Below are 26,673 nucleotides of genomic sequence, written 5' to 3' on the forward strand. Positions count from 1 at the left end.
AGGAAGGGAGTTCCAAGAGTGTGCTACAGAGTATTTGTATAGGGACTTTCCAATAGTTCTTGATGGTTTGTAGTTGTCCAGAAGATGCTCGTCAGGTGTACATAGCTGATGTTGTAGGTTATAAAGAGATACAATATTAGAGATGGAGGGGCAGGAGGTGGGGTTATAGAGAATAGAGTGTGTGATATGTAGTTTTGGAAGAAGTAGCAGTTTTGGGATTTCAGGCCATTGTAATGACTGAAGGGCAAGGCAGTGTTGTGATTTGTAGGGGAGGTTGAAGGTGAATCTAGCTAATTTGTTGTATATTTGCTCTAGTTTGGTAAGAAGAGATGACTGAAGGTTAGTAAGGACTGGTGCAGCACATAGAAGAGAAGGTAAAAGAAGAGATAGGGAAAGGGAGGGTTTGGTGGAAGGTGAAAGCATTTATGACTACGGTATAGGAGACCAAGTTTTTGGTAGATTTTTTTGATGCATTGATTAATATGAATGTTGAATTTTAATTCATCATCAATGGTGACACCAAGCAGTTTAGTATGGGGGTTCAGGTATGATGTTGGTTTTGTCAAGAGAAGTAATGGAGAAAGAAGATTTGAGATGTGCCATTGTTTTAGGGAGAAAAAGTAGAAGTTTACGTTTTTTTTGGATTGCATATTAGTTGGTTATCAGTAAGCCAGGTTTTGATGGAAGTAAAAGTATTTTGGGTAAGAGTGAGGAGTTCTGGGATGCTATGGGCAGTGGTAATAAGTGTGGAGTCGTCGGCATATTGTAAAAGGGTAGACAGGTTAGTAGCAAAGCATAATCTGTTAGTAAAAAATGTTAAACAAGAGGGGACCCAGGGCCAGAATTGAGCCCTGGGGAACACCAGTGTTGACAGGCAGAAATGGGGAAGAGACAGTTTGCCAACACACAGATTGTTGTCTATTAGTTAACTAACTACTGAACCAGATAATGGAGGGGGTAGAGAGATGAAGTTCAGAGAGTTTAATTATTAGTTTAGGGTAAGAGACAGTGTCAATAGCTTTTGAGAGGTCAAGGAATAAGCAGGACACTAGAAGGCTATTATCACGTGCTTCTGCTACAGTTTGGGTAAATAAGAGTAGAGTGGTACATGTGCTGTGGTGGGGTCTAAAGCCATGCTGGGTGGAGTTAATAGATTGTTATTGAGCAGGTGTTTAAGTCACTGAATATGGACACATTTTTCAAGAATTTGTGAGAGGGGTAAAGTATAGCGATCGGACTATAGTTTGATGGGTCAGTAGAGCTTCCTCCTTTATGAAGATGGATGTTATAAAAGGATTTCCATATATCAGGGACTAGAACTTCGGTAATAGATCGATTTATAAGAATAGAGATAGGGTAGGCAATAGAATTTGCAGTGATAGGAAGTGGGGAGGTAATTTGTCAACTGAGAGAGAGCAGGGTTTGAGTTTATTTAGTTGGGATTTAATGAAGACAATGTGAGGATGTTGTAAGAAGAATGAATTGGTGGAGGATGGACCTGGAGGTACAGGCAGAGTAGAGCTAGTGGGAAGTACAGGCAGAGTAGAGGCAGTGGTACTTTGCTGAGTTAGTCTTTGAATTGTCTCTGTGAAGTGATTGTTTAATAGGGTAGCAGTATCTTTGGCTGTATTTAGTAGGAAGGGTTTGGGGGTAGGGGGTTACCAGGGTAAAGGATTTTATTAATAGTAGACCAGTATTTTTTAGTTTTTTGTGTGGGCTATATTGATTGGAGGCAAAGAATGCTTTTTTTGTCTTGATGACCAGCTTTTTACACATGCATTGGAGTTGTTTGTAATGTTGGACTAAGGGAGCACTTTTATTTTTGACCCAGTTTTTCCAGCAACATCTCTCTGATGCATAATAGAGCATGTTTATTTGGTTAGCCAGGGGCAGGGTTAGATTTTACCCTGATTTTTCTAGATGGTGCCATGGAGTTGAGTATGTCAAGAAATATCTTATTGAATGTAATTATGGCATCACTAAGAGGGAGGTTATAGAGAAGGTCCAATTTATGTTGGATAAAGTAGCGCTGATCTTATCTGGATTGAATCGAGTCAGACTGCGGTGTTCGCTAAACATGTGTTCCTTGGGTGAGTGTTGGGACTGCCTATTGTTGTAGGTAGGGTGGTGGTCACTCAGGGAGTTAGGGAGAATGCCTGGGTTATGGCAGACATTGGGATCAGAGGTGAGGATCCAGTCTATTATGGATCCTGAAGAAGATTTTTTGTTGGCCCTGGTTGGGGAATATATGAGTTGGTGAAAGCTGTAGAGACTGAGACTGTGAGTAGGAAATGAGGTGGAAAGTGAAGCCCAATCTATGTTTACGTCACCAAGTATAACGGTTTCATAGGGAACATGTTGGGTGAGCCAAGAAAGAAAGTTTTTAAGAATAGGAATATTATCACCTAGGGGGTATAGATAGATGCTATAGCAAATTTTTTGTGAGGGTTGATATGACAATTTAAAATAAGGATTTTGGCAAGAGCAAAGCTAGGTATCAGTGTTGAGAGTGGAGAAAGATTAAGTTGGACAGAATAGAGGATGGCAATACCACTTCCTCTCTTATTTACCCTGTCTGCATGAAGGATGTTGTAGCCTGGGGGTAGGATTTTTGAGTTAGAGATGTGAGGCTTTAATCAGGTTTCAGAGAGGATTAAGATGTGTGGCGAGTTAAGGTAGATCTAGGAGTGAAATGTTGTAATTTTGTTAACCATCCTTTGAATATTCATGGAGAAAATAGATATTTAGATGTAGGAGTGTGAAACTTGAGCATGTGTCTGAGGGGGTGAGGTAGTTAGGGTTTGTTTGTAAGAGGAAGGGGTGGTGGTCCCTGGGTTGGGGTGAATGTCACCATCTAGGAGTGGAGTATCAAAGAAACTGAGTAATATGGAGAGTGGGTATAGAGTACAAGGAGTAATAGGTTTTATATACTTTGAGAGAGATACGTTTGGATATATTTTGAACATTAAGAGATTAGATGCAGAGATTGGAAATAGGTAAGGAGAGATTTGGAGTGTATTTGGGTTGATATATGAGTGGAAGTTGTAAGAGAGAGTAGGAGATTGTGTTGGGTATTGCAGTGGTGTGTGGTATGAAGTAAACAGTGATAAAAGGATTAGAAGGGGAATAGTGAGGTAGTGAAGAATCATATTGAAGAAGTTATAAGGAGAGTGTTTATGAGAAAAGAGTGTGGGTGTTGTGTTATGAGGGGAGGGCAGATGAGATGTAGACGGATAGCAAGAGGTAAGAGAGTAGTGCAGTAGGAGGGGGACTATACAGTGGGTTAGGGTGATTGGCCAGAGAGTGGTGGGGGAGGTGTGTAAGTCTAGGGATAGTGGGGGAGGGTGGAAATCAGGGTAGGGTAGGGGAGCGGAGTGAGCCCAAGAGTAGCAAGGGTGAACAGACTGAGTTTGCCCAGCTGGGAGAAGCACAAGATGACCAAGTTTGCTTTGAGCAAGTCGGTGTGACCGTTGTTGCCACACATACGTGGTGGCAGTGACAGTCAGAGGATTGTGGCCATCATATCTCTCAACTGTGCAGGTTTCTGTAGAATGTCCAGGCATACCTTTCAACCTCTTGGAGCAAGAAATCTGGACAGGACCTAGCATAGTGGGAGATGGAGGTGTAAAGATAGGGATAGATTGTGAATAGTGCTCTGAGGGACTTATGGAGTTGCTCAAATAACAGAGCTTGGCTTAACATTCATTTTCTGAAGGAAATGAGGTCTGAAACTGGAATGTATAGTATTGTTTGCTGACTTCAATCCTCAGGTCATCCCAGTGATTTGCCTGAAAACCGCAGTTGACAGGTATGTGTCCGGGTTTAACTTATGTTTTTGGTCGGTTCCTCATAGAGTTTGTGGTTTCTCAGGATTGCAGTTGATAAATGACGAGCATTTGAGTTCAGACTTTAAATCATGCAGGTTACTTATCGCTTGGGGGGGTGCCGTCCTGTTGCTCCATCAACTTTCTAGTCTTAGGAGATCCTCATTTAGGTCTGTCTATATTTTGTTGGTTTGCACAAAAGGCAAAAGTGATAGAAATCATTGGGACAGTCTGAGGATAGAAGTCGCTTAATGCTGCAGTTGGATTTCTGTTGGGGGGGTGGCTATGGTGGATCACTACAGTTAGCCAGGGTTTTGTATACTGTGCATGTTTGAGTTTTTGTTATGGTAGGTACTGCATAAAATTCACTTGGGCCCTACATGGGTTTTCACCAGGAGTTGGTTGTGGTGGATTATTGCAACTGCCCAGGGTTTTTGTAGACTGTGTATGCTTGGGTTTCTTGTGGCATGTACTGCATAGCATCAGTTATTTCTTTCAGGTCACTGGCAGCTAAAGCCCCAGCTAGTATTGTGCATTTTGGTTTGGGTTTAAATGGGGGGTTAGCAGAGCAGTTCTGTTTGTTGATTTGGGTGCATGAGGGTATGCTGGGGTTGCATGTGGCTGTTATGGACTTTTTATGGGCTGGGATGTGGCTGCCAGCAATACAGCTGGAGCTATGGGTTAGATGATTTTGTTAGTGCTGCTCCCTGTGCACCTCTTGGCTGTCTCAGATTTTCAGAATGTCCAGATATAGGTTTGGTCTGGCCTCCTCGCATATGTGTTTTTTTTTTTTTGGTGGGGATGGTCGTGGCAGAGATATATATTTGAATTTCACCTTTCCCTTCCTTGCCAAAAAAAAAAAAAAGTGAAGAGGGAGAGAAAAGCGCTTTGGCAGGCAGGCAGGCTTTTATTTTGGTATCTTCTTGCCAGTTCAGCTCTCTGATGAAACTGAGTGTTTTCATGGGTTATGGGCACACTGAGTGATGGCCATTCATCACACATGCACGGATCAGTGGTAACAGCTGTCTGACTTAATATATAGATTTGTTTGTCTGACTTTATAAAATGGTTATCAAATTAAATTTAAATTTAAATTTAAATTATCAAATTAAAGTCACACTAAGTGATATGTTCATAGAAGGTAGTATTACTCTGGAGATGTACCACTATTTTACTATACTATCTCCATTAGTTCCAGTAATTTTCGGAATACCGAAATTGCATAAAAATATGAACAACCCGCCTTTTAGACCTATCATAGATGGTCGACATTCAGTTACGTACGCATGTGCTAAATGGGTGGATAATAAATTAAAAGAGGTACTGGCAACAGAACCACAAATATGACATGACTCTTGGCATGTATTAAAATCTTTGAATGACATTGCCTTTGACCCAGATTTAAAGTTTCTAACTGCAGATGTTAAAGACTTGTACACTGCAATACCACAAGATCTAGGTGTAGAATGGGTAAGAGAGTTTTTATTAGCTAAACACTTAATAGGCAGTGACATAGACCTTATCGTCAGCCTACTGGAGATTGTTTTGAACAATAATTTTTTTATGTTTAAGAAACAGATTTTTTTGCAGAAAAATGGAATAGCAATGGGCTCCCCCTGCGGTGGGAGCTTTGCTAATAGCGTAATGGCGTATTGGGAGTGTAATTTTTTGTTCCAACATAATTTATATAACAAAATGGTAGTTTGGTATACCCGCTACCAGGATGACATCCTTATGGTCATCAAAGGTACAAAAAAAAGAAGCAGAGGAATTAATAAATGAGATGTGTACCTTTTCTTCTTTTTTAAAGTTTACACACCATTACACAGAGTCTAGTATTAATTATTTAGACATTCTTATTTCCAAAGATCTAATTGGCAATAGATTTGTTTCCAACATTTACAGGAAGCCATTTTACAGTAATTCATTTTTGCACTTTAGTAGTTTTCACCCCTTTTTTCAAAAGAAAGGTGTAATAAAGGGCCAAGTAGTCCGCGCTTCTCGTATGTGTAGTACTGATGACCTCTTTGTTGAAGAATGTAACAAATTATTCCTAATGTTTAGTAACAGAGGATATCCAAAGAAACTTATTCATTCTATCATTAATGAGGTCAGTATTAAAAGAAATAAGGGACTTATGAATCCTATATTAACATCTGGTTCAACAAATATGAATAACCTAGTATGTGAAATAAATGTAAGTAGTCAGAGAATGGAAATCATCGACCAACCCAAAACTAATTATAATGTTAGTTTCTTGACTCAGTTTAATGATCTAGCCCCTCAAGTTAGAAAGATATTAAATAATAACTGGAAATTGGTGTCCAATGATGTAAATTCCATTTCCATACTAGGTTACAAACCAGTAGTGGTGTACAAAAAGGCACCTTCTCTCAAGATGTTATTGGAATTAACCAATATTAGTTATAAACCAAATAAGGGAATGTTTAAGTGTGGGCAATGCAATTATTGCAAGTATATAAAAACAGGTTCCTTTTTTGAGATTAAAAATAAAAAATATTATTGTAATGATAAGTATAATTGTGAAAGCTCTGGTGTTGTTTATCTGGCTTCCTGTAAATTATGTTCTGCATTTTATTTGGGGAAAACTGAGCGTCAGTTAAAACAACGCATATATGAACACATATATGCTATATTTAGGAATACGCCTACAAATGCTTTGGCAAAACATATTAATGAGTTCCCTAACCATAGTTTTTTATTTAATGTAGTAAATAAGGTCCATAAAAACCTTAGAGGTGGACCTTGGCATTTGAGGCTTGAGGAGCAGGAACTGCTGTGGCAATTCAAAGCTGAAGCATATGTATATCCAGGTATAAATGAACACTGCTCAATTAAATGCCTTCTAAAATTAAAGGCTTTACAACGATAGGTTAGTAGTGTTAAATGTTAAAAAGTGGCAATATATAATTTATATCTAAGTACCACTTTAAAATGTGTCTTAGGAAATATTTAGAACGTTGGTCAATAATACATGTTTCCATTTTTTTATAAAACATGACAAAATTATATTTATACTGTAATATATATTTGATTTTTAATGGTTGGTTTTGTAAGTAACAAATAGCACTTAATACACATTTTTTTTAAAGTGGTTAGTGCATCAACTGTTTTAAATGTTTAATTGATAATGAGCTGTTGGGTGTGTGAATGAATTGGTTTCCTATATATGTTCTAGTCATTTTTTAAAATGTTGTCTGAAGAAGTGCATCTATCTGTTAATGCACAAAAGCGCTAACAGAACGGAATAAATTTCATCTACTTTAGTAGAGACTAGCGTGATTTGTTTAACAGTATCACTTTTTTGTTTTTTCATAAAATGGTTATGTCTTCATTATTTCTGGTTTGTGGATTTATGATAAATCAGTAAGCTATTTTAATAAAATATATTTTGTACAATTTTAGGTACTGTATACAGACCGTTTAGTTGGCCCTGTTTTGCAGTTGTAGTTTTAGCAAGGAATGCACTGGACCTCTTTAGTAACTTAGGGCTGACTCTTCAGTTAGCCTGGCTGCGAGGGGAATAAATATTTAAAATAACACCGTGTACAGCTGCTGCAAGGGAAATAAATATTTAAAATATGTTGTGTACAAAATTGGCAAAATGTTCAGATTTTGCCCCAAATTTTGGTCCTTTTACTGTGAAATACTGGTTGTCTGGCAAATTCTTGGTAACTCCAAAAAAAAAAAAAAAGTCTGACACTTGAGTTCCAAGGGGAAGAGATATGCTTCATACCCCTCAGAGGATTTATGCTGGTGCAGACCCTGTGCATGAAGTACGTGGTCATTGCTGTTGTCCAGAAGTGGCAGAATGGACAGGATTTCACTGCATATTTCAGGTCCATTATTCAAACTTTGCAGGGGTTTTCTCTGTTGAGTCCCCAGACCTGGTAGTTAGCTTAATCCAGATGTTAAGGCATGGGTGCAGTGACAAGGTTGCCTTTAAGGTAAAGTGATTCAGTCCCATGGTGATTAGGGGTCTGGGAGATCGTAGGTATGAAGGGGCTGAAGCAGTAAGCACAGTACCTTTAGGAGTGCTGCCTTTATGGGGAGCAAACATTGGAACCCTATTAATGGCAAAGTTAATTACAAGGCACGTAGGACAGTTGACAGGTGATTAGTTCACTTATCAGATAGCCCTTTAATGAAATAATGATTCTGGGCAAACATGAACTGTTATGACCCTAAATGAGAAATGTATAACCTGAGATGTTTGGGTAGTTTGGAGGTATTTCACTCATTATGCATTTTAACTGTCATTGCTATGGGCATGTTATGTTAGAGGTGCTTGTAGAACAAAGCAGCACAGGGGTGAAGCTACCAGGGCTGCACTCTCTTGGGATGGGGGCTGCAGGCTAGTTGCAGTTGATGAGTAGGTTAGGCCTCTGGCAATGATTAATGTTGTCATTAGTTTGGTTATGTGTGTGCCAGCAATTTACGCCTTTCCTTTCTTTTGTAGGTGTGGAGATGCAGAGTGGGCATCAGTTGGTGACCTGAAGGAAGTGGGCGTGAAAGGCGACGGACGCTGTTGCAGTGGAAGTACTGGTCACCTGAGTGGTGCATGGCGAGGTCACAGATGGCAGTCTGTGGAGTGAGCAGCTGTCACTTGCCCGGAGTAACTGGAGTTGACTGCTATTAGATTGTGCCGGGGTGGAAGTTGAGTTGCGCACACTGAGGTTGAAGGCTATCTTACTTTATTCAGTGTTCATTAAGGCACGTCAGAGTTGGTGGTGCTTAGGAATTACTGCAGTTTAGGATAATGTGGGGTGAGTGAGGAAGAGGTATGTTTGAGGCAGAGGAAGATAGTACTGGGATTGTATATGGGTAATGTGAGGTCCCCACAGGTGGAGTAGAGTCACTACACTCATAAGATCATAGGAAGTTATTAGGCTAATGGCTCCCAGGCTCTTATCAGCCAGTCAGGTTCAACCCTTGCTTTCTCGTGCTGCAGTGCTTCTCCTCATCCAAGAGGGAGATGGGTGGAACCTTGGGGTTAATTTACAGTTCCCCATCCAGTTGTTTAAACTGTGTTTGTAGAGGGCCACTGATGTGTTCTTGACAAGATGCTGGAGTTTGTTCCAAAGGTGTGGTATCTTCGGAAAGACATATTTGTCCTTCATGTAGGTACTGGTAATGTCACTACCAGTTTAAAGTTCTTAGAAAGAGTGGCACATGGACCATTTCACTTGCACTTTGGGTGAATTTTGCAGATTGTGTTTCAGGAAGCACTGTAGGTACGCGGGATATTTAAGGAACTGGGTGCTTTGTGGTCAACAAGGAAGTTAGAAGGCATATGCAAGACATGGTTTCAGGTTTTGTTTGCAGATGTAGGCCAGGTTTCAATTCCTTACCAGCTGCATAAGTATCATAAGGGATGAAAAGCTTTAAGGGGAAAGGCCAGGGACAAGCAGCAGATTAAGGATGTTAAGCTTTTGGACTGGAATCCTGAAGTTGCATTTTGACCAATTTACTTGGGTCATTTTAGGTGTGGGTTAATTGTGTATAGTACTATAGTTGCATGGGTGACAAGGTTAAGTGAATTTACTACATCTTGTTCAGTGGTTCAATGTTTTGGATGGTTGTGTAGGTGGAGAGCATGAAGATTGAAAGACTTTGGCTATTGCCAAGATAGGTTTTCTTGTGGGTAAGATTTAGCTGGGGATACTGTAGTTGCATGGGTGACTAGGCTGACTGAACTTACTGAATCATGATCAGTGGCTTATTGGTCAAAGGTTTGGGGTAGGTTGATAGCTGTGAGGTTTGACAGGCTTCGTTTTTTTGTTGGAGGGTTTGTGTTGGGGAAATGGAAGTTGATGGGATTATAGTTTATGTGGTACTTTATGTGATGGAGATATTTTAGTCATTCAAAAGGTGCAAATGCTAGGCTAGTTATTATCTTTTTCTGCTTATATTCTGTACTTGGATTTTGGAAAGGAAATTTCAAGTGAGTGACGGGACACTGCTTCATAAGTAAATAAGCGAGCTGAGGTAAAGGACACTGCTTATTGGATTGGATCTGTAATTCAATAAATGGTAAATGCAGTGAGTGGTGGGACACTGCTGTATAAGTAAAGTAAGTGAGTGGGGGTATGGACACTGCTTACTGGGTCATGATGAGTGAAGTCACGCTGTCCTAATTAACATTATGTTTTAGTTGCTGTTAATAAATATGGTTTAACTAAGTTATGTTTATGGAAATTCAGTAAAGGTCATCAAATGTCATTTAGTGTCATCTGTTTATTGAAGGGGACCAGGACAATTTTTATTATCACATTTGTGTATACAATTTTAATTAACTGTTATATGAGTGTACTTTATTTATAGGGTTGACATCATGTGATTTTTGTTATTAAGAGATGGAAATTAGGTTTATTTTTTCTAACACAGTTTCATCGATATTAGAGATGAAAGTTCTTAATCACAATAATAGAATGTGTTGTGGAGTGTGTTTTGCCAGCATTTTCTGTGACTGTAGCTATCTTGTACAACTGTCAATAAGCTGTTTTGTTGACCAAACTACATCAACAATGTAGCTTTTAACTATACAGATAGTCAACTACATTACTGCCTGATATATATACATATACACACACACACACACACACACACACACACACACACATATATATATATATATATATATATGTATATATACAAACAGGTACAGGAGTGCTGGTCAGGACGCTGCTCGTACGGGTGATGGAAATCACTTGCTCACATAAAACTAAGATGGGCTTGCTCTTTTCTATATTTCTTTATTACAACCACAAGAATCACATGGAATAAAAATAAATCCAAAAGTTAAGCGCTTTCGATTGGTACATCCAATCTTCATCAGAACTGATACCAGTAGTAGTTTTTGATCTTATATACACAATGCATTTTACACAGTTCAAAAAGTGCGCCAAATTTCTTAAAGCCACAGTATCCTTGTGTAAATATCTAAGATAATCCTGTGTATTTAAGACTGGATTAAAACAGCAGACAAGTATATAAAAATATAAAAATATATCTATGCACACTAGAATAGAAACACAATATGAACACAATATGAATGTATAAAGCTAGCTCAAATATATAAAATAGCTCAAATATATAAAAATATAAATATATAAATCTAGCTCAAATATATGGAGTTATATATATATAGACAAAATAGTATATCCAGTTACATGTTCATGTTCATATATACAAATAATATAGAAATAATATAGAAGTAATATAGAAACTATGTTGATTTTATATATAAGGTAAAAAATATATATAACAAATATAAAACTTAATGTATATTCTTGAAAAATATGTAACAATATATATATATTCTTAAAAAGTATTTTATACCTAATCATCACATCTCTAAAGAACATAACAAGATGTATTTAAATATAAACCACTGTTGGGTGACATTGATGGTATAAACAACATAAGGGTAAAGGAATTGACCAACAGCTTCAATAGAGTATGTGTGCTTACCTATAACCCTTATGTACATTATATCAAGGAAATTCTGTACAGACATTGGGATGTTATTAATTCGAATGGTTTAGACATCAAGTTAGGAATTAAACCAAAGATTGTATATAAAGTAGCACCTAACATTAAAAGATTATTGGAATGTACAGATAAGGTGAACAACGTGAAGGATAAATATACTCGAGGTAGTACCAAATGTGGAAGATGCCGTCAGTGTCACTATATAAATGAAGCAGATAAAATAATATTAGCTGATATTAATCATACTGTGATTAAGTGTAAAAGAGGAAATTGCAATAGCAAACAGGTGGTTTACCTTGCTTGCTGTAAAGCATGCAGGGCTTATTATATCGGAAAAACTGAGAGATGTATTAAAAAACGAATATATGAACATTACTATAAGATTAGTAAACAAGATACCACCAACGCACTATATAGACATGTGCTAGATAAAGGGGAAAACCACAACTTTATATTTGCTATTATTGATCAAATTAAGACGTATGAAGGCAATTGGAAAAATAGATTAGCCCTCAAGGAAAGTATATGGCAAATTAAAACTGATGCGACAAGATACCCTGGACTTAATGACCATATTAGCATCAAACCTTTCCTTGTTGAATAATTAAATCTAGTTGTGTTCATTTAGAGATGTGATGATTATGTATATAAAAAACTTTTTAAGAATATATATATATTGTTATATATTTTTTAAGAATATACATTTTGTTTTATATTTGTTATATTTGTTATATATATTTTTTACCTTATATATAAAATCAACATAGTTTCTATATTACTTCTATATTATTTCTATATTATTTGTATATATGAACATGAACATGTAACTGGATATACTATTTTGTCTATATATATACAACTTCATTCATTGGAGCTACATTTATATATTTAAATATTTTTATATATTTGAGTTATTTTTATAAATTTGAGCTAGCCTTAAATATTCATATTGTGTTTATATTGTGTTTATATTCTAGTGTGTATAGATATATTTTTATATTTTTATATACTTGTCTGCTGTTTTAATCCAGTCCTAAATGCACAGGATTATTTTAGATATTTACACAAGGATACTGTGGCTTTAAGAAATTTGGCGCACTTTTTGAACTGTGTAAAATGCATTGTGTATATAAGATCAAAAACTACTACTGGTATCAGTTCTGATGAAGATTGGATGTACCAATCGAAAGCGCTTAACTCCTAGATTTACTTTTATTCCATGTGATTCTTGTGGTTGTAATAAAGAAATATTGAAAAGAGCAAGCTTATCTCAGCTTTTTGTGAGCAAGTGATTTCCAGCACCCGCACGAGCAGCGTCCTGACCAGCACTCCTGTACCTGTTTGTCTTTCGGTTTCGCAGCCTATTTTTTACTGTTCCTATATATGTGTATATATATATATAGATATATATATATATATATATATATATATATATATATACACACACACATATATGGTATATAAACACTCCATATAATTGCATGTTTGTAATCTTAAACATTTAGCAAATGAAGAAGTGATCAAAATTAATTTGATTCTTCAGCTAGTGTTCAATCTGTGCAAGACTGTGCACAATGGGGATGGAGGAATTTGCCGTTTCCCCACTATAAAATACAATTAGCAGAGGGTATGTGGGGGGTGAAGGGGGCTTGCCCACTGCCAAAAAACATAAGTGTTTTTATTTTTTTTAGTGTTTTGACTTTGATCTTTCAGAATGAATCTTTAGCCATCCAAGATTTATGTACTTTGATGTTTTGAAGTATTTATATATATATATATATATTTATGTGTATATACATATATATATATATATATATATATATATATATATATATAAATGTATATATATATATATATATATATATATATATATATATATATATATATATATATATGGGTCTACTTCATTTGCCCTAACTTCCAATTGACTGACACCCATTTGCCCGAGACCAAATGACTGACATTTCATTTGACCGACACTTCATTTGACTGGCAAGTATTATTGGCAAGTAAATGGAATATGTGCCCTTCCCCACTGTAGTGCGACCCTGGAGTTAGAATATATAGTTAGGGGGGTGTGGAGGGGCACAGCCCCCTACAATGGAGGTGTGGTGGGTGAAGCCCCCCACTTAATTTCATATTATACTGTTTGGTTTTGCTTTCATATTGCTTAATAAAACAAAAGTAAGTGGGGGGCTTTGCCCCCCAAACTCCCCATTTTCAAGGATTCCAAACAGACAGTGCCAGATGGCAGGACTGTACCCCCAAGCTCTGGAGCTGTTCTCAAGGTGTAGTGATGGCTCTAGATCCAATTTTTTATGACCATGGCTGTATGTACCAGGGAATAGTCATTTGCTGTCTCAAGCTCAGTATTCTCAGCCATTCTCAGGAACTCAGATCTTCATCTCCTAAACCCCTGCATTACTTATGAGGGTATGCAGTCATAAGGTTTCCTTGATGTGCAGCTGACATGCAAGGTCCAATTTTTAGCTGTTATCCATTCACTTGCCTTCATCTGTGAAGTATTTCCAAGATGAAATACCTGTTATCACTGTTCACTGTCTGGCTTCATTGTGCCTGGAGTACTGCAATTATCTATATATTGGGCTTCCAGACTATGAAATGGACTTTCTGTGGCCACAGCCATATCTAGCAGAAGGTGATCCAAATAGTTGCCTAGGGCATATTTCTGGCTGGGTGTCCCATAAACACTAAAAACACATTTACTGACTCTACAAAAGACAAACCAGAGAATGGATTTCACTTGCACTTTGGGTGAATTTTGCAGATTGTGTTTCAGGAAGCACTGTAGGTATGCGGGCTAGGACCAATAGACTAGGCAATATAAAAAATCACACAGAAGAAATAGAGAATCGATGGATTTTAAGACTACAAGCGCATAAATTTGGATTAAATGAGAAAATTACTATAAAGCCACATTTATTATCTAGGCCATTAAAACACTGACACCAATACATGAACATGCGTTCTCCCCATATATTACAACACTTGGTAAATATAGGATATTGATGTTTAAGTTCTATATAGTTGAAAAAGTTCTTACAACAGTATAATTTGTACATTTTATATGTTTTAAACATTGTTTTTAAGTTTGGAATATATATGAGATTTAATCCTGATTTTAAAAGCATCATATATGAGTTTTTATTCTTATTGACCTTCAATAAGATGCACTTGCACTTTAAGTAAGCACTGTTTTAATTAATTAAATGAATGTGTTAATTAAGTGGGTATTTAAAGCATAAGCAAAACGCTGTAAGATAGAAGTCTGAAGAAGCGTCTTGTAGATGTGAAAGCGCTCACCATCTTTTACTGCAATAAAGAAATTGTTGTTTCCACGAATCGTTGATATTTTGAAGTCATTTGGGCAAGGTACATGGCAAGCTACATGGTGCACTCTTGAGATATCTTTTGCCTTTCACTACACTCATAAGATCATAGGAAGTTATTAGGCTAATGTCTCCCAGGCTCTTATCAGCCAGTCAGGTTCAACCCTTGCTTTCTCGTGCTGCAGTGCTTCTCCTCATCCAAGAGGGAGATGGGTGGAACCTTGGGGTTAATTTACAGTTCCCCATCCAGTTGTTTAAACTGTGTTTGTAGAGGGCCACTGATGTGTTCTTGACAGGATGCTGGAGTTTGTTCCAAAGGTGTGGTATCTTCGGGAAGACATATTTGTCCTTCATGTAGGTACTGGTAATGTCACTACCAGTTTAAAGTTCTTAGAAAGAGTGGCACATGGACCATTTCACTTGCACTTTGGGTGAATTTTGCAGATTGTGTTTCAGGAAGCACTGTAGGTATGCGGGATATTTAAGGAACTGGGTGCTTTGTGGTCAACAAGGAAGTTAGAAGGCATATGCAAGACATGGTTTCAGGTTTTGTTTGCAGATGTAGGCCAGGTTTCAATTCCTTACCAGCTGCATAAGTATCATAAGGGATGAAAAGCTTTAAGGGAAAGGCCAGGGACAAGCAGCAGATTAAGGATGTTAAGCTTTTGGACTGGAATCCTGAAGTTGCATTTTGACCAATTTACTTGGGTCATTTTAGGTGTGGGTTAATTGTGTATAGTACTATAGTTGCATGGGTGACAAGGTTAAGTGAATTTACTACATCTTGTTCAGTGGTTCAATGTTTTGGATGGTTGTGTAGGTGGAGAGCATGAAGATTGAAAGACTTTGGCTATTGCCAAGATAGGTTTTCTTGTGGGTAAGATTTAGCTGGGGATACTGTAGTTGCATGGGTGACTAGGCTGACTGAACTTACTGAATCATGATCAGTGGCTTATTGGTCAAAGGTTTGGGGTAGGTTGATAGCTGTGAGGTTTGACAGGCTTCGTTTTTTGTTGGAGGGTTTGTGTTGGGGAAATGGAAGTTGATGGGATTATAGTTTATGTGGTACTTTATGTGATGGAGATATTTTAGTCATTCAAAAGGTGCAAATGCTAGGCTAGTTATTATCTTTTTCTGCTTATATTCTGTACTTGGATTTTGGAAAGGAAATTTCAAGTGAGTGACGGGACACTGCTTCATAAGTAAATAAGCAAGCTGAGGTAAAGGACACTGCTTATTGGATTGGATCTGTAATTCAATAAATGGTAAATGCAGTGAGTGGTGGGACACTGCTGTATAAGTAAAGTAAGTGAGTGGGGGTATGGACACTGCTTACTGGGTCATGATGAGTGAAGTCACGCTGTCCTAATTAACATTATGTTTTAGTTGCTGTTAATAAATATGGTTTAACTAAGTTATGTTTATGGAAATTCAGTAAAGGTCATCAAATGTCATTTAGTGTCATCTGTTTATTGAAGGGGACCAGGACAATTTTTATTATCACATTTGTGTATACAATTTTAATTAACTGTTATATGAGTGTACTTTATTTATAGGGTTGACATCATGTGATTTTTGTTATTAAGAGATGGAAATTAGGTTTATTTTTTCTAACACAGTTTCATCGATATTAGAGATGAAAGTTCTTAATCACAATAATAGAATGTGTTGTGGAGTGTGTTTTGCCAGCATTTTCTGTGACTGTAGCTATCTTGTACAACTGTCAATAAGCTGTTTTGTTGACCAAACTACATCAACAATGTAGCTTTTAACTATACAGATAGTCAACTACATTACTGCCTGATATATATACATATACACACACACACACACACACACACACACACACACACATATATATATATATATATATATATGTATATATATATTTCTTTATTACAACCACAAGAATCACATGGAATAAAACAGTATCCTTGTGTAAATATCTAAAATAATCCTGTGCATTTAGGACTGGATTAAAACAGAACAAGTATATAAAAATATAAAATATATCTATACACACTAGAATATAAACAGCTCAAATTTATAAAAATAACTCAAATATAAAAATATTTAAATATATAAATGTAGCTCCAATGAATGAAGTTGTATATATATAGACAAAATAGTATATCCAGTTACATGTTCATGTTCATATATACAAATAATATAGAAATAATATAGAAGTAATATAGAAACTATGTTGATTTTATATATAAGGTATAAAATATATATAACAAATATAAAACTTAATGTATATTCTTGAAAAATATGTAACAATATATATATCATCTCTAAAGAACATAACAAGATGTATTTAAATATAAACCACTGTTGGGTGATATTGATGGTATAAACAACATTAGAGCAAGGGAATTGACCAACAGCCTCAATAGAGTATGTGTGCTTACCTACAACCCTTATGTACATTATATTAAGGAAATCCTGTACAGACATTGGGATGTTATTAATTCAAATGGTTTAGACATCAAGTTAGGAACTAAACCAAAGATTGTATATAAAGTAGCACCTAACATTAAAAGATTATTGGAAAGTACAGATAAGATGAACAACGTGAAGGATAAACATACTCAAGGTAGTACCAAATGTGGAAGATGCCGTCAGTGTCATTACATAAATGAAGCAGATAAAATAATATTAGCTGATATTAATCATACTGTGATTAAGTGTAAAAGAGGTAATTGCAACAGCAAACAGGTGGTTTACCTTGCATGCTGTAAAGCATGCAGGGCTTATTATATCAGAAAAACTGAGAGATGTATTAAAAAACGAATATATGAACATTATTATAAGATCAGTAAACAAGACACCACCAATGCACTTTATAGACATGTGCTAGATAAAGGGGCCATCATTGATCAAATTAAGATATATGAAGGCAATTGGAAAAATAGATTAGCACTCAAGGAAAGTATATGGCAAATTAAAATTAAAACTGATGCGACAAGATACCCTGGACTTAATGACCACATTAGCATCAAACCTTTCCTTGTTGAATAAATTCTTTGCTGAATAAATACATCTTGTTATGTTCTTTAGAGATGTGATGATTAGGTATAAAATACTTTTTAAGAATATATATATATTGTTACATATTTTTCAAGAATATACATTAAGTTTTATATTTGTTATATATATTTTATACCTTATATATAAAATCAACATAGTTTCTATATTACTTCTATATTATTTCTATATTATTTGTATATATGAACATGAACATGCAATTGGGTATACTTCTCTATATATATAACTCCATATATTTGAGCTAGATTTATATATTTATATTTTTATATATTTGAGCTATTTTATATACATTCATATTGTGTTCATATTGTGTTTCTATTCTAGTGTGCATAGATATATAGTGTCTTATATGTGCATGTAGATTAAATCCAGTCTTAAATACACAGGATTATCTTAGATATCATATAAGGATACTGTGGCTTTAAGAAATGTGTAAAATGCATTGTGTATATAAGATCAAAAACTACTACTGGTATCAGTTCTGATGAAATTCCATGTGATTCTTGTGGTTGTAAGAAAAGAGCAAGCTTATCTCAGCTTTTTGTGAGCAAGTGATTTCCAGCACCTAGCCTATTTTCTACTGTTCCTATATATGTGTATATATATATATAGATATATATATATATATATATATATATATATATATATATATACACACACACATATATGGTATATAAACACTCCATATAATTGCATGTTTGTAATCTTAAACATTTAGCAAATGAAGAAGTGATCAAAATTAATTTGATTCTTCAGCTAGTGTTCAATCTGTGCAAGACTGTGCACAATGGGGATGGAGGAATTTGCCGTTTCCCCACTATAAAATACAATTAGCAGAGGGTATGTGGGGGGTGAAGGGGGGGCTTGCCCACTGCCAAAAAACATAAGTGTTTTTATTTTTTTTAGTGTTTTGACTTTTGATCTTTCAGAATGAATCTTTAGCCATCCAAGATTTATGTACTTTGATGTTTTGAAGTATTTATATATATATATATATATTTATGTGTATATACATATATATATATGTATATATATATATATATATATATATATATATATATATATATATATATATATATATATATATATATATATATATATATATATATATATATATGGGTCTACTTCATTTGCCCTAACTTCCAATTGACTGACACCCATTTGCCCGAGACCAAATGACTGACATTTCATTTGACCGACACTTCATTTGACTGGCAAGTATTATTGGCAAGTAAATGGAATATGTGCCCTTCCCCACTGTAGTGCGACCCTGGAGTTAGAATATATAGTTAGGGGGGTGTGGAGGGGCACAGCCCCCTACAATGGAGGTGTGGTGGGTGAAGCCCCCCACTTAATTTCATATTATACTGTTTGATTTTGCTTTCATATTGCTTAATAAAACAAAAGTAAGTGGGGGGCTTTGCCCCCCAAACTCCCCATTTTCAAGGATTCCAAACAGACAGTGCCAGATGGCAGGACTGTACCCCCAGGCTCTGGAGCTGTTCTCAAGGTGTAGTGATGGCTCTAGATCCAATTTTTTATGACCATGGCTGTATGTACCAGGGAATAGTCATTTGCTGTCTCAAGCTCAGTATTCTCAGCCATTCTCAGGAACTCAGATCTTCATCTCCTAAACCCCTGCATTACTTATGAGGGTACGCAGTCATAAGGTTTCCTTGATGTGCAGCTGACATGCAAGGTCCAATTTTTAGCTGTTATCCATTCACTTGCCTTCATCTGTGAAGTATTTCCAAGATGAAATACCTGTTATCACTGTTCACTGTCTGGCTTCATTGTGCCTGGAGTACTGCAATTATCTATATCTTGGGCTTCCAGACTATGAAATGGACTTTCTGTGGCCACAGCCATATCTAGCAGAAGGTGATCCAAATAGTTGCCTAGGGCATATTTCTGGCTGGGTGTCCCATAAACACTAAAAACACATTTACTGACTCTACAAAAGACAAACCAGAATAAGTCTATTTGCATCATTCTACTGTGTATGGCACTCAAAATTAATCTTTAACCTTACAAAGGGCAATAGTTACATGTGATCACTGCACTCAGAGCTGAGCAACCTCAGTTCCTAAAGTGAATCTTATGGCATGCTTCACTACAATATATTGTATTGTGGGTCTATATTAGAACACCAAACAATCAAAATGTCGAGTGTTCTAACATCGAACCCTACCAATCGAAAATACCAAACATCGAACGTTCAGAACAGCAAATTTTTTCCTAGGGAAAAAATTTGCTGTTGAAAACACATACACACAGCACAAGCACACCAAACACACGGCAATCCACACACACACACACACACACACACACACACACACACACACACACACACACACACACACACACACACACACACGCACATCTAAAATCTTAAACCTAACCCTACACTAAACTATACACACACCACTATCTACTTACCTTAACCCAAACCCTAACCCTAAGGTCCGTCACCTCACCTGTGCCCTAACCTTAACTCACCTAACCTGCCCTAACCCTCATGTCCACACAATCCCACACATACCTAACCTGCACCCTAACCCTAACCCGCCCTAACCCTCATGTCCACACAATCGCACACATACCTAACCCGCACTCAATCGCACACTTACCTGAACCCGACCCGTAACTTTCCAACAGAGGGCTGAAAATACTGAAGCAACACAAACGGACAACCAAATTCTTTCCCTAGGAAAGCATTCAGTTTTCTGCTTCTTTGATATTTTCAGCGTTCACTGAAAATGGGTTGATATTTGAACACTAGACATTTTAACTGTTCGGTGTTCTAATATAGACCCTTGTATTGTGAGTGTCAGTGGAGCACTTTCCAAGTTTTTTTTTGCCCTTTTATCCACTATGCTGTGACCTTGGATTAGAAATATATAATTTAGAGGAGTGACAGGCAGACTCCCCCCACCCTCCAAATGGGTCTCATTTGTATTAACTCACATTTCCCATGAGATTCTTGTTCTTGGGGTCAGACATTAACTGGACCATCTCAAACCCCATTATTAACACTCACCCTATTTACCTCTTCAGCTTCAGTACACTTATAACTTCCCCAGTTATTGATTTGATATTAACCTCTTATCCATACAGACTCTCTTTCTCAGGAAATCTCCCAGTTTCCCTGAGTAACCATCACCCCACCTTTGTTATCCATCAGGATAACAAACATCTGAAGACCCCCAATTATAACACAGTAAGTATCCATAAAAATGTAAACAAAAGCAATTTTACACACACACACACACACACACACACACACACACACACACACACACACACACACACACACACACACACAAACAATACACTTGGCCACATTTAGAATTTCTGACACTGAATGAAGTTATTGAAAGTTTTCATAACTTCATTTTCTCTATCCCAAATAACCATGCACCAACCAGGAAAAAGAAGTGTCAGAACTTACCCTATCCCATGGCTAATTCTCAAAACCAAGCAAATAATGCAGAATCTGTATAAAGCCTGGAAAATACAGAACATTAAAAAGACTGCTACAAATTTCTAAATATAAAGGCAACTACAGAATTTATTTTTATTTATTTATTCTTTGTTTACCAGATTAGTCCCAGTAGGCTAGTGGCCCCTTTTCAGGGGACACCAGAAATGGCCTTTATACCACCTGTGGATAATTTGGCTAGAGTAGCAGAGACCTTCCCCTATTCTTTTTGATAGATGCTGTGGGATCTTTTGCATCCATCTGAGCTACCACCAACTCAAGCAGAAGGGACAACATTTTAATTTCTCATTCAAAGGATGACACAATCAGGAGTGCAGCACCCTTTTATGCTATACTGCAGTTTTGGCAATCCATCTTCCTGGTGTGGGAAAAGAACCCACAGCCTTCTGCACCAAAGACAAGTGTGCTGCCCTTATGCCACTGAAACTGCAATGTTTCAAAGGAATGCAAAGCTGCTGTTGAAAAGAAATATTGCAATGCAAATTACTTAAATCAAGCACCCTCTCAAAAACTGGTACACTATTAATAACCTCTTGAAACATGTGAAATCCTCACAACCAAATCCCCAACCAAATGAATCAGATATGACTATAAACAGTAAATGTAACAATTATATAATTGATATAGCAAAAACATTCACAAGCATTATTAACCATTCTAATCTTTCCCTGCCATTACCCAAACCAAGCACACCCTCATTCTTCTTTCTAAAACCTGTACCCACTACAACAATAAAGAAGCTCCTATCAAATCTTAAACTTAAAACACTAGCTGCTGACATGGTCCCCTCACAGCACCTATCACTTACCGTTGATGTTTTAACATATTTAATTTCCCTTCTCATCAACAGATATCTCAGGGGATCTTACATCATTATGTTATGGAAGCAGTCTATCATCCCACCCCTTCATAAAGGTGGCACCTGCCATGAACTACCTACCTATAGACCAAATGCTATATTACTCCCTTTGTATAAGATCATTGAAAGATGTTTATGCCTAACTGCTCAACTTTTTCCTAGAAAATAACTTATTCTCTCATACACAAAGTAGTTTTCACCCTCATCATAGAACCAGCACTGTCATTCTGTCCTTTCTGAACACCATCTATTTCCTAAAAAATGAAAACAATCTTGCTTCCTTGATTAGATCTATCAAAAGCCCTCAACAGACTACTAAGTCCTAAACTTCTGCATACTACAGCTTCTCTTGATCTCTCTGAGTCCACAATCAAATTTACAAATTATATCATGAAGTGTTTGCCTGTTCTTCCCACTTCCATGTGTTTCTCCTACTTCCCAAAAACATGCTGGCCGAGTATCTACACTGAGTTGTCTATATATATTGTATTTCTCCTTGCCGTTGAGGCCCTAGTCATGGCAGATGAGGGACTAAAGACATGTTTCCTTACCTAATTAACAAAAGATAGATAGATAGATAGATAGATAGATAGATAGATAGATAGATAGATAGATAAAAGATAGATTGATAGGTAGGTAGATAGATAGATAGATAGATAGATAAATAGATAGATAAAATATAGATTGATAGGTAGGTAGATAGATAGATAGATAGATGGATAGATGGATAGATGGATAGATAAAGGAGAGGTATAGATGTGTGTTATCAGCATAACAGTGAAACTTTAGACTTCTTCTCCTAATGAGATGAGACAGAAACAGATAATTCATAGTGAAAACAATAGGGCTCCAAACAGAATCCTATAGCACAAAACATTTCAAAGAGAAGAGGCAGCAAAATAGCTCTGTGAATAAGATCTTTGCCCAACATCTCTGAAGACTAGGTTGCAGTCCTGATCTCTGGCTGCTATCTATGTGAGTTTGTCTCCTTGGATCAGATATGTGTTGAAAAGTCCAAAGCCCAAAATAGAACCATGCAGTACAGCACAGTCCAGAGGGAATGGGCAGAATGGTGGTTCAGAGGTTATGATCTTTGTCTCACAAGTGCAGAGTCTATGATTCGGTCTTGTTCTCCAGTCTCTGCCTGTATGGAATTTGAAAGTTTCCTTTGTCTGCATGGGTTTTCCCTGGGTACTCTGGTTACCTCCTCTTTTCAAAACATTCTAGTTGACTGACTACTCTAAACCATTCATATATTTTGCATTACCCTTGACCGTATGGACAGGCCATGACTGAAAAGGGTCCAAGATGACCAGTTCACTTACTCGGTCCATAAATTAATGACGAAGAGTCATTAATGCTGTAAACATCCCTATATGAACATATAGAAAGATAAGAAGAGAACCACTACAGCGCTCTTCCAATGATTCTAAAGCAGTCAGTTAAAACTTTCAAAATATTGTCATGGTTAACCATGTTAAAAAATTCTGGGGACACAAGGAGTATTAAAACTGATTAAAACTGTTGATCCCATTCCACCAGTAGCTTGATAAAAATATAAGCAATGTGTCAGCACATTTACAGGTTTAAAAGCCAGACTAGAAAGTGTAATAGAACTAATTTAGTTAAGAAAAGAATCAAGATGCATATAAACTAAAAAATAAAACACAAAGACAGCTCACAAATCAAACCTGACCTTGGAACCACCTTTCAGTGAAGAATGTCCACTGAAATCCAATCCATCTAGAATGTTCATAATTCTCCAGTTGTAAAGAGGCCAATGAAGTAGATGTTACAAATACACAGATTTTTATTATAAACAAATCAACTAAACACTTTTGTTGCTTTCTTGTTTTGGTACTTCATCAGAGTTAATGTTATCATCACATGTAACCCTTTTTTAAATCACAAACTCCTCCCATCCAGTTGCATACACCTGAATTGACTGAATCAAATTCATCCATTCACATCATTCCCTCATTTAAAAGTACATACACAAGTAATCATTGTTCAATATAAAATTCATATATAAAAATGTCAATCATCTAAGTTAATTTATTTAATCACCTTATACTGAAAATATTTTTTGATTTAAGGTGATTAAATGAGCTTATGATTTTAAAAGGGTTACATGTGATTAACTTCATTGTTCACTTTACATTTGGAGAGTTGTGAACAGTACTAGTGAATGGATTTCTGCAGATATTCTTCACTGAGCGGTGGTTCAGAGGTCAGGCTGGATTTGTGATGCATATAAACTACCCTCCCTATAGCCTTGGTGATGAAAGGAAGGTTGTAGATAAGGTTGTAACTATCAAGGTCATCAATGTCCAAAGAAGACTTCTTTAGAATAAGAGTAATTGGGGTCTCATTCATATCGGATGGAAAAAATGTCCGTGTCCAAAGAAAATGGGATAGACCTATGCAAAAGAGAGCCTAGGACATGTAGGCAACAAACTAGCATGGTAGGACAAGGGTCTAAGCTGCAGATGCTGTGTTGCATACTAGAAAGAAAGGTAACAAATTTGGAGTATTCAGATAAGTCAGATCCAGACCACAGTCCAACTGTATTACTGACTGGATAACCATCATCCAGTGGGTTCACTGTGTGCACAATACTAGACCTGATAGATGCAAGCTGTGGACAACCAAGAAGGATGATTGCACTTCTTTGTTAAAAATTCGCTTTAGTTGGCAAAACAGGCTAGGCTGATTGACCTCTCAACCACCCTGAAGAGCATACCTGTCAGTTCGGTATAGAAGAAATCCCTCTGAACTGAAATGTGCCCACTTACAGGTCATTTATAATTGCTATAAATCATGATGCCTGTTTGTATAGGCTTGCCAACAGTCCTCGATCCTTCATCGGGACCTCTGATGAAAATAGTCCTCATAGTTGTGCTGTAAATCAGAAGGACCAAATGACCAGACAAATGAAGCATAGAACAACAAAATCTAGAGAGGCAGTGAAGGTCAAATCTAAAGCATATACGAGCTCATCTGGATCAGCCATACTGATCTGCACAAAAGAGTAACGGAACAAAGGACAAAGAACCTCAGGGGTGGCATGGTTTTAATTCTTGCAGTAAACCAAATCAGTCTGAAAACTGTTCCACTTCTAATGGTTCTTTCTTCTTATATGGAAGAATCTACCAAAGTTGTAAAGAAAGAAATGAAGTCAGCCATACAATATGATGAACAGAATTAAACAAGGAAGTATGTCCCACATCATATATTTGTTCTAGTACTTTATGCATAGATGTTTTTTTTACTTCATGGTTATTGTGATTGTGTATCTGAATTTAGCTCCTTAAGTGATTTCTATTCATTTAAAATACTATGTGCATAAATGTAATTAGCAGAGTAACTTTTAAAAGCAAAATACATTTATTGTAAGAGTGAGAGCTATTGAATATGCAGTATCAATAACAGCAATATTTTTTTGTTTCAGCTGGGGAAAAACTTGGGGTGATGATGGCTATTTTCATATTAAACGAGGTGTCAACATGTGCGAGATTGAGAAATATGTCTGGAGCCCTTATTTGCAGTAAATTCAGAAGTACACTGAATGTGCGGCGAAATGGGGGCAAGAAATCTAACATGCTTTGCAAAGTGCTTACTATGACATCTCCAAGAGATCGAAGGCCATTTTGACTGTAGTTGGCTTCACAAAGTTTGTAAAATATTCTTAAAGACCAGATAATGTCACAATTAAAAATATCAATCCAGTCACCTTCCAGATCATGAACTATATGACTAATCATGTTTTCACAACAGCTGTTTTAAGATATTACTTAGGAAATGTAAGCATTGACAATCTTTTTACATCTTTATAATTAAGTTTTTGAGTCATTTGAAGAAGCCTTTTGAATGTGTGTTTGGATATAGAATTGGACGTTAGGTTCAGTGAGCTGTAGTGAGAACAGTGCTAGGCACTACATATGCAGACTTTCACAAAGAAACCTTGTGCAATCAAATATCACAGAAAGTCTTGTAACTAGAGCAGAGCAGGAATGCCAGAATGGAAAATTCAGTAGAGGTAGATTGTATAGGAATGCTTATAAGGAATAATCCCTTGTTTATTGACCTCAGAATCTTCTAACAGTTAAAGAGTACTACACATACATCTCAACTTCTTGGTGCAAGAAATCTGGACAAAGCCTAAAATAATAGTGTGACAAAAGCCCAAAAAAGGGACATATTTTAAATATCTCTTTTATAAACTTAGAAAGTTAATAGAATGACAGGATTTGTGTTATCATGCATTTTCTGAAGGATGTGAAGTCTGAAACTCAAATGTATGTCATTATTAAGTGACTTCAGTCCTCAGTGATTTGGAAGAAAACAAAAATTTTACAAAGAACAGATCAAAAATATGATGCAAAAATCTGGCCATTCTGCTAAAATCTGGAGAGTTGAGAGGTATTGTACTACAAACCCAGCATCAGCTGTTTGTAATTCTGTTGAAATAAATATTATCATACCAGAAATTGAAAAAATTGAAAAATTTTTACTGCTGCAGTTCTCTCACAATATTGGCTGCACACTGTTGTACAATTCTGGTCAGCAGGAACT

At 36.5% G+C, this 26,673-nt stretch overlaps 1 protein-coding gene across 1 annotated transcript in view; it reads left to right on the forward strand.

The window, feature by feature from the left end:
- LOC122810795 (ervatamin-C-like) overlaps positions 1 to 26,281 on the forward strand; it is a 577,987-nt gene extending 551,706 nt beyond the window's left edge. The window contains exon 8 of the mRNA XM_044082359.1: positions 25,550 to 26,281. Coding sequence (XP_043938294.1) covers positions 25,550 to 25,649 — 100 coding nt within the window. The 3' untranslated portion in view covers positions 25,650 to 26,281. The remainder of the gene's footprint in view (positions 1 to 25,549) is intronic.
- The last annotated feature ends 392 nt before the right edge of the window (positions 26,282 to 26,673 follow it).

This window comes from Protopterus annectens, chromosome 1.part1 (assembly GCF_019279795.1).
Source record: "Protopterus annectens isolate FY-2018-M chromosome 1.part1, PAN1.0, whole genome shotgun sequence".
In the NCBI taxonomy this organism is placed as follows: Eukaryota; Metazoa; Chordata; order Ceratodontiformes; family Protopteridae; genus Protopterus; species Protopterus annectens.